At 46.7% G+C, this 9,062-nt stretch overlaps 1 protein-coding gene across 2 annotated transcripts; it reads right to left on the bottom strand.

The window, feature by feature from the left end:
- Positions 1–91: 91 nt before the first annotated feature.
- On the bottom strand, positions 92–8,749 carry MRPL55 (mitochondrial ribosomal protein L55). Of its 2 annotated transcripts, none has more exons than XM_032966252.2 (3): positions 8,594–8,749; positions 5,398–5,575; positions 92–1,346 (listed from the first exon to the last, which is right to left on the bottom strand). In XM_032966252.2, exons 1-3 carry the CDS (start codon positions 8,662–8,664, stop codon positions 1,191–1,193), a joined length of 405 nt encoding a protein of 134 aa, XP_032822143.2. In that variant the 5' UTR covers positions 8,665–8,749; the 3' UTR covers positions 92–1,190. The 2 variants fall into 2 exon arrangements, with proteins under 2 accessions (XP_032822143.2, XP_075928035.1); XM_076071920.1 differs by lacking the exon at positions 8,594–8,749 and adding an exon at positions 8,402–8,544.
- Positions 8,750–9,062: the final 313 nt, after the last annotated feature.

Below are 9,062 nucleotides of genomic sequence, written 5' to 3'. Positions count from 1 at the left end.
GGGGGGGCAAGCCGACGGACACTACACACACACACACAAGACGTTTGATGGAAATCTGCGAATTATGAGAAAAAACCCGTTGGCAACAGAATAGCAGTTTTGTTGCCACGCTCGCTGCTGAGGCTTACGCAAGCACAGCACACGGAGTGACAATATTTTACTGGCGCACGTTAACAACGCAACAGCCGAGCACAGCCGCGCATTTTTAGCCGTCGCCCCTTGTCCTCCAGGTTTCCTTTAATCGGGTCTCTAAAACATTGACGGCTCGGTTTATTAAAGCAGAGTCGGGGGGCTTATCTCGTTTACTGCGTAGATGACTTTGACACTCGTGTTTTAAGAGGCTCGTGAGCTTGTGTGGTTGGAGAGAAGCTGAGAGGGCAGGAAAATGTACATTTCACTTTCGGGACACAATTATCTACAAAGATTGTATGGAAACAAACACATTGCAAACGACGCAAGAGACAAACCAAATTGGCAATTGCCTTTCCCATTTTCCCTAATTGCTTTGAGTATCGTTATTTCAATGTTGATCAAGACAGGGTTACGTTAACATCTTGCTGTGGGGAGATGTCTAGTTTAACAAGGCGGCTTTCGCGACACATTATACATGAGGTTTTTTTGGGGTAATATCGCGCAAATATAAACACTCCGGTGTGCTGAAGCACTAACTAATTGGAATGTTTTGTTTACGTGACAAACTTTACTAATTGTGTGTGTTAGATGGTGGCGTGATTAACGGCACATATTTACGCAGTCTAAACCAAAAAAACCTCTGCTTGTTGTCCTTCCCCCGCACCTCCGATTAGCACGGTTGGCTACTTTACGGTGCGAAAGAAGTTCTACATACATACGTATGGGCGATCGACAGGAAGTGCGCGATCGACTCAAGCTCCTGTCAATAGCGGTTAGAGGTGACCGACAACGTTAGGTGGCACTGCGGTAGGAGATCGCTGTTGCGCTGTACAGGCCCCATCCGATGTGCAGTTCGGGTTTGTTACCGCGAGTTGTTCGACTTGACGTCCGACGTTCCGCCCGTGGAGCGAAACGTCAGGACGTCACGCCGTACAACACGCGGCACAACCCGGACACGCATCGGAGAGCTGAACTTTGACGGACTTGGTTGACCGAATACAGCAGCAGCCTCCGCAGACTCCGGGGGAGGGGGGGGCGATTGCCCGGGGCCGCCAGCGTCACTTCTTCCTCCAGAACTTGCTGTAGGTGTCCGTGTGGAGCTCGTCGCCCAGGTCGTCCTCTGCGCTCGACTTTGGCCGTTCCTTACGGCCTCCGCGTGCCCGCAGTCGCGCCAGCTTCTCCTCCTCGCTCAGCGCGTCAAGGTCCACGGGAAGCTGTGCAGGGCAGGGCACGGAGCGGCAAGGCACGGTGCTCGCATCAGTGACGGTGGTTTAGGAAGAGGAACCGTGCTCGTGAATGGACACGCGCATCCAGCTCCAGTCAACGGATGCAATCTGACAAAGGGGGGCGGGGAGAGGGGCTGTTTGGTTGGCCGTTTCGCTGAGCTACCCCGGAGCGGCAGTGGTCATAATGCAACGATGTGACGGAAGAATTAAGATTGTGCACGATGGTTGCAGTGCTTGGAGGGTGGTTGATGACAAGACAAAACAAGTTACGTTTATAAAACATGCAAATGCGATGCGACCGCAACTCTTTGTCTAAAATAGATTATTTAATATTCATACAAATTATATGCATATGCTATCTTTCGGCTAATGTCGGGTTCCACGAAGTTTTTAATTTACGGCAGATGTATTATTGTGCTAAAGAATGTGCTGAATATTCAAATATTTAACTTGTAATATGTAGTGGTAGTAATAATAATGTACAGCTCTTTGGAAATGCACTGCATGGATGAGCACTTCCCCTGCTACCTTATGATGGCAGCAGGGTTAATTTGAGCGTACCTCCTGGTCAGTACAGGCTTGTGAAGGTAGCGGACCAAAGGCCAGTTTGCGATATCACTCGCCACTGATATAATGGACAGATTTACGCAGCCAACCATGCTAATTAGAGCTAGGAAAGATATGAGATATAGATGACTACACGTATTCAGAAAAGCACAAGACAGAGCTAAGATCTATTCAGAAGAGAGACATCGCAGAGAAACAGAACAGTGATTCATACTTTAATTTTGGGTGGGATCAATTCATAAAGTTGTCACGTGAACAAACGTGGCAATTTTTTGCAAATAAAAGCTTGGAAAGAGCTCAGTTACCTACCCCACCAAATAAAACCACTTTATAAACTCAACTATAAACTAAACTTTTTATTTTACCAGGTAAGGCAGACTGAGCTACAGTGAGGGAAATAAGTATTTGACCCCTCTGCAAAACATGACTTAGTACTTGGTCGCAAAACCCTTGTTGGCAATCACAGAGGTCAGACGTTTCTTGTAGTTGGCCACCAGGTTTGCACACATCTCAGGAGGGATTTTGTCCCACTCCTCTTTGCAGATCTTCAAGTCATTAAGGTTTCGAGGCTGACGTTTGGAAACTCGAACCTTCAGCTCCCTCCACAGATTTTCTATGGGATTAAGGTCTGGAGACTGCCTAGGCCACTCCAGGACCTTAATGTGCTTCTTCTTGAGCCACTCCTTTGTTGCCTTGGCCATGTGTTTTGGGTCATTGTCATGCTGGAATACCCATCCACAACCCATTTTCAATGCCCTGGCTGAGAAAAGGAGGTTCTCACCCAAGATTTGACGGTAAGGACCCCGTCCACCGTCCCTTTGATGTGGTGAAGTTGTCCTGTCCCCTTAGAAAAACACCCCCAAAGCATAATGTTTCCACCTCCATGTTTGACGGTGGGGATGGTGTTCTTGGGGTCATAGGCAGCATTCCTCCTCCTCCAAACACGGCGAGTTGAGTTGATGCCAAAGAGCTCCATTTTGGTCTCATCTGACCACAACACTTTCACCCAGTTGTCCTCTGAATCATTCAGATGTTCATTGGCAAACTTCAGACGGGCATGTATATGTGCTTTCTTGAGCAGGGGCACCTTGCGGGCGCTGCATTATTTCAGTCCTTCACGGCGTAGTGTGTTACCAATTGTTTTATTGGTGACTATGGTCCCAGCTGCCTTGAGATCATTGACAAAATCCTCCCGTGTAGTTCTGGGCTGATTCCTCACCGTTCTCATGATAATTGCAACTCCACGAGGTGAGATCTTGCATGGAGCCCCAGGCCGAGGTAGATTGACAGTTCTTTTGTGTTTCTTCCATTTGCGAATAATCGCACCAACTGTTGTCACCTTCTCACCAAGCTGCTTAGCAATGGCCTTGTGTAGGTCTTCAATCTTGTCCCTGACATCCTTGGAGACCTCTTTGGTCTTGGCCATGGTGGAGAGTTTGGAATATGATTGATTGTTTCTGTGGACAGGTAACAAGCTGAGATTAGGAGCACTGCCTTTAAGAGTGTGCTCCTAATCTCAGCTCGTTACCTCTATAAAAAACACCTGGGAGCCAGAAATCTTTCTGATTGAGAGGGGGTCAAATACTTATTTCCCTCATTAAAATGCAAATCAATTTATAACATTTTTGACATGCGTTTCTGGAGTTTTTTGGTTATTATTCTGTCTTTCACTGTCTAAATAAACCTACCATTAAAATTATAGACTGATTATTTCTTTGTCAGTGGGCAAACGTACACAATCAGCAGGGGATCAAATACTTTTTTCCCTCACTGTATATAGCTATTTTTCAGAAGTGGCCTGGCCGCAAATGATAGCGCAACGAAGTGTATGTATGTTCAAATTCTTTCGCATTGCTTATGTGGACATTTTTAGCGGCCAAATACTCGAAACACATGTTTCTAAATATGGAGGAAAAAACCGGAGGATGCAGAGAAATATCCACACGACCACGAGGAGAACACTGCAAACTCCAACTATACAGCAGCAGCAGGCATCAGGTTCGGGATCGAACCCACGACCTCCTGTATACCAAGTGAGGTAGTGAGCATCTCACCACCGTGGTGTCTGTGTGGTGAAAAAGGGATTGGAGGTGCATGTCTGTAATCCAGCGCTCTTAGAGGCAAGCAAGATTGCTGGAATTTCCACAAAGACATTCGGTTCCATCCCACACTTGGATCATGAACAGTTATTTGTTTCATTTTAGGGTTTGGACTTAAAAAAAACACTGAGACGTAGCTGGACAACCCAAAAGGGTGAAGAGTCTGTATTGATAGGGTCACAGCAACTGTGGTAATTTTTACTACTCAAAGCAGTATTCACAGCTATGGAAATTGTAACTATTTTACCAGCAGACTTTAACCCAAAGTCTAACCTCCATGTCAGTGCATTTCTCGACTTCTTTATAATTTTCTCTCCACAGCAATGTGGTCACCCAAATGGTCTGTAAATCAATTACCAGAATTTCAGTGAAGTTAATCAAAGTTCACACCTGTCCAGAATGTTATATTAAACCAGGACACTTTGACAATGAGCATTGGCATTTTATTCAGAGGGCAACATCACTTGCACAAAGACCGTTGTGCCATTAAACAATTAAAAACGACAGTAAAGTCCCATTGTGCCCTGAACTTGGACATAATATCCTAACATGTGACCCAGCGGTCCAGAGGTACACATTTTTTTTAAGCGACAGCGCTGCCGTATTGTTGTTTCATTTGAATCCCTTGAACACTCCGAATGGTTTCACAACGTTCAGTAAAGAATGTTCCTTGACTGCACGCCAAGGCACACCTCCTTTGATGGCCAGCTGGGTCACGGCACGCATGGCAACGGAGGGCTCCCGCCCATGTCGACTGAACGCGTGAACCCGAGACTACCGCGCCATGCGGTGAAGTGAAGTGCTCCTTGGTAAAAAAAAAAAACCCCACTCAACTCAATTGAAATGTGAGGTCAAATCCTTGTTAGCTGCTGGCTTGGTCCATCATGCCTCCTGGGTTGATAAACAAAAAATTATACCGATGTGGTCTTGCCTTAAAAGAAACTGGCCACCGCTCGGGGGAAATTCTGGAATTTTGGTCATTGGCTTGAGGCCACCATTGCATTGTACAGTCTGTTCTCCTATAACGCGGTAGTTGCGTTCCTGAAGGACATCGCGTTTTGGAAAAATCGCGTTATAATGTAGGGTAAAGCGCAGTTCGCGATAACACGTGTGATGCGTGTACGCAAGCTGAACAAAGATTGAGGCGCGTGGGTAGCATCCAGAATCATCCAGCAGCATCCCGCCTTGTGTGATGCTACGCCGAGGCAGCCGTACTACCGCTTATTCCAAATTGCCTGACGAAGTTCCGTTCACTCGATCACGTTGTTTAGAATTCATATCCGTGTGATAAAAAAATGAAAACACGCAGCATTACAGGAGAACATATTTGAGACAATTTAGACTTTTTTGTTCTTACGATCACGTCTCCGTACCATAATGATTTTCTTGGGCTCCAGGTAGCGGATCCGCACCGTGGAGCCATCCGGTCGAGCCAGCAGCAGCGTGTACGGCCGCGGATACACGTTCCTCGCCGTTCGCACCACGGACGCTCGGTTCGAGTTGAAACGCCGCGGCGACGACGGCAACAACAGCCTCGGCAGCAGACAACACCTGAGGGGTTGGGAAGAAGAAAGCGCATGCACACGGTCATTGGTGAGAGGCGAGATCTCTCGTCGAGCTGTGAAAGTGCAGGTGTTGTTTGTGAGCACATTTTAAGGTCGGTACGGCACTCCAGGACTAGCGAACTTTGTCTCCCCATTGGTTATGTTTTTTTTACAGACCATCCCAGGCAGACATGGGGTCATTACACCAGCATTGTAGGATGAAATTAAAATTACCATCGCCATTACAATTCATTGTGAAGGACACAATTACAACTTTAATTGATCCCAGCACTGACTCCTGGTAAGAATTTAAGACAACCGAAGAGAGGTCCAGATATCACTGGCCACTAACTTCCCTGGTCAAGAATCGAGCCAAGTTTTTATTTAAAGCTTTCGTGACTGCAGAGATTCATATTCTTGGTTCTTTCGGTAAAGTCACGTACAAGGGAAACAATAAAATAAAAAATATATAAAACAATAAAATGCTCACGACGTTTCGACTGCAACACAAGCAATCATCATCAGGTGTGAAAACCACAGCAAAAAAAAATGAAAAAAGTGGCGGTTATTTTTTACGTTAGCACCACGGAGAGCGATTTGACAGTTTGACAGTTTGTTCCAAATATAGATGGACTCGTCCATCTGAACAAACTGTCAAATCGCTCTCCGTGGTGCTAACGTTATAAAAACCGCCACTTTTTTTCAAATTTTCTTGCTGTGGTTTTCACACCTGATGATGATTGCTTGTGTTGCAGTTGAAACGTCGTGAGAATTTTATTGTTCTATATTTTTTATTATTTTATTGTTTCCCTTCTATGTGACTTTACCGAAAGAACCAAGAATATGAATCGAGCCAAGGTTTCTGAGATGGCAGAGCAGTGCGCTATCGCTGCTTCACAAACACCACGGTCTTCTTCTTTCGTGCAAGCAGGATGGAAAATCCGAGTTGTAAAATTCATTTTAGTTGAATGTTAAGTTTTTTTTCCAACAAATCCAAGGGAGGCAGTAGACGCTGTATGGATTGCATACGGTAAGAAATTATTGTTTTCAGCTCCCGGTGCCTGCGCATACCAACATTAAATAACATTTCAACGCAGAATTTTGTTTGTCTTTATTAACATCTTTGAATTGTGCTATCAGTGTCAAGTTATGAGACAAAGCCCGTTTCATGTGGAACTTCGGAAGAACACGCTACCTTCCCCAATATCTGCTCCTCCACTTCATATGGGGCCATCCATTTAGTAGGTACGCAAAAATCTGTCAAAACTTGACCCCTCACCCCTCCCTGTACACACGCGGACTTTTTACACCCCCCCCCCCCCCACCTGCGTACATACGCTTAACGCACCCCCGAATCCTATAGCGCGGTCAATATTTAATCCACGCAGAAACGATCAAGAATTAACAATATTAACCTGTTTAAGCAAACATAGTCCACCGCCGGCTGCATAAAGAATTCAGTTGCATACCTTTAAAAAGTTTGTCTAGTGTCCGCTCGGTTCAAACGTCGACTGAACCCAGTCGAACAGGTGACGCATTATAGGGATGTCAACAGGCGCAGTGTCAGGCTGAAGCACAGCAGCGTGATAGCTGCAGTCAGGGGTACGGTGGCACACAAGTGACACCTCTCCCACAGTCCCACTTCTCCCGGTAGTGCTTGTCTGACAGCCGAAGAAACTGAACCGTGGCTCATTTGAAGGCCAATGTTGACAAATTATTATCGAGGCTTCACCCCCCTTCCCCCGTTTCAATGTCAGTAGACCCCCCCCCCCATATGCAAGCGTACGCATGTGGGTTAACCCCACCTCCATGCATACGTACTAAACGGATGGCCCCTAAAACGTAACCTTTCCACATCCAAATCAGCCACACATACAACCTTCTTTCTGGGCGCGCATTTTAGCCAATGTGTTCAACAAGCAAACGCTAGACCGCTTTCTGCATTGAGTGTCTCGTCAGCAGTCAGGCTCGGTTCATAGTTGATCTCTGGATCAGATCGCATGAATGAAATGTGTGTCGTAGACCCTATGCCGTGAACAGACGTGCCGATAACCGCTTCAGCACACCCGTGTTGGAGAACAAATCAAATTAATTTACGTCGCAACTTTATTAAAAAGGCGATGTGAGACAAACGTCAATTATGAAACATTGGTCGCGAAAGCCTACGTTGGTTCAATTTAAAATGTAGAGTCGGTGCTTGTTTGAACCAATCCACGCCGCCGGTGAACTGCCTTTGTACAAGGTGCTGTATTTACTCAGTCGCCGTACCCCTAACAGTTACATGTGGCACGGTTCAGAGCAATCATATTGACCCGTATGGCGTGGGGAGGCCCTCATCCAGCAGTGGATTGACCATGGAACTTGCATACACACATCCCTTACCATCGCATGAATTCTCTCCGGTAAAAAAAATAAATAACACATTGCGTCCCAATGAATTATTGTGCGGCTTTAAATGTGAGCGTGTCATGGGGTGAATGGTGGCGCTGGGCTTAGCGCGCGGCGCTAACTAACCCGGCTACACGGAGTTCAATTCCCGGCCACGGCTAACATCAGTGGCGAGTGATACGTAAAGCATTTCCTGCCACCCCCTTTCACAAGCCCTCCCTGACGTTACAACCCCTACGGCCGACATCCAGCAGTTGATTTACAAAGCTGCGAGTTATGTGTGGCATTGAATATACCGTACCGCACTACTGAACATGACATTCACGTCAGTATAAACATACTACAAAGCATCACGTTATTGGTGCTAAATCCGATGTTTAAATATCGCCTATTTGGCTCAACTGCAAACTTGTCTACAGCGTCGTTCTCTCTTTAATTTGCTCACATTTCCCGATTCCCACCGCCTCCACGTTCCCGGCTCGGCCGTGATAGGGCACGTCCTGACCCGGCTAAGAATCTATCCGACAGCCGGTGCCTCCCGGAGGCCTACGCTCGGTTGACCGGCGGTATAGGTTCGTTGAGGGAAAGGAAGGGGGGGGGGGTGGAAAAACGTAACCGCGATTGCAGCTCGCCTCACCTCGCGGACGAGGAGACGACTGGGGCGAGAGGGGCGAGAGGCTTTACCAATCCTAACAGAGCGACAAGCATCGCCGCGTTTGCGTTCAACTCTGCGCGCGAGGCAGAGTCGGTGTGTTTAGAGGTCAGAGTGACGTCATGTCGCCCAAGCGCTAAATCCCTACGTCACGTCCGCCACCAAAGTTTTGCGACTAAAATATTTAAAGCATTTTTTTTTGGGCAGTATCAAAATGATGAAACAATAAGAATTCGCTTTGTTCCCTTTCTTGCAACGAAAAAACAACAGGTGCTAAGATGTTCGAACACCAATGCTAAATTATATGCTAATTCCTTTGTCAAGGCGCTTGGTCTTCTTTATCTTCTCACACAGCTTAAAGGTCGTGATCTAAGCGTGGCTTTTCTCACTCCAGCGCTGTCCTCCAGACAGTCTCGTCCCTTCACCTGATGAAGGCCGCTTGTGTTGTGGCCGA

This window comes from Petromyzon marinus, chromosome 35 (assembly GCF_048934315.1).
Source record: "Petromyzon marinus isolate PM22_M1 ecotype Great Lakes invasive population chromosome 35, UKy_Petmar_22M1.pri1.0, whole genome shotgun sequence".
NCBI classification, from domain to species: domain Eukaryota; kingdom Metazoa; phylum Chordata; class Hyperoartia; order Petromyzontiformes; family Petromyzontidae; genus Petromyzon; species Petromyzon marinus.
Note: the sequence above shows the minus strand (reverse complement) of the source record. Positions and strands in the feature narration are given on the sequence as shown.

Excerpts from the sequence above, each read along its gene's own strand:
- MRPL55 (XM_032966252.2), bottom strand. The coding sequence starts at position 8,664 with ATGCTTGTCGCTCTGTTAGGATTGGTAAAGCCTCTCGCCCCTCTCGCC. Across the intron at positions 5,576-8,593 it reads GTCGTCTCCTCGTCCGCGAG|GTGTTGTCTGCTGCCGAGGC; the intron begins GTGAGGCGAGCT and ends CCAACCCCTCAG. Across the intron at positions 1,347-5,397 it reads AGCCCAAGAAAATCATTATG|CTTCCCGTGGACCTTGACGC; the intron begins GTACGGAGACGT and ends TGCCCTGCACAG.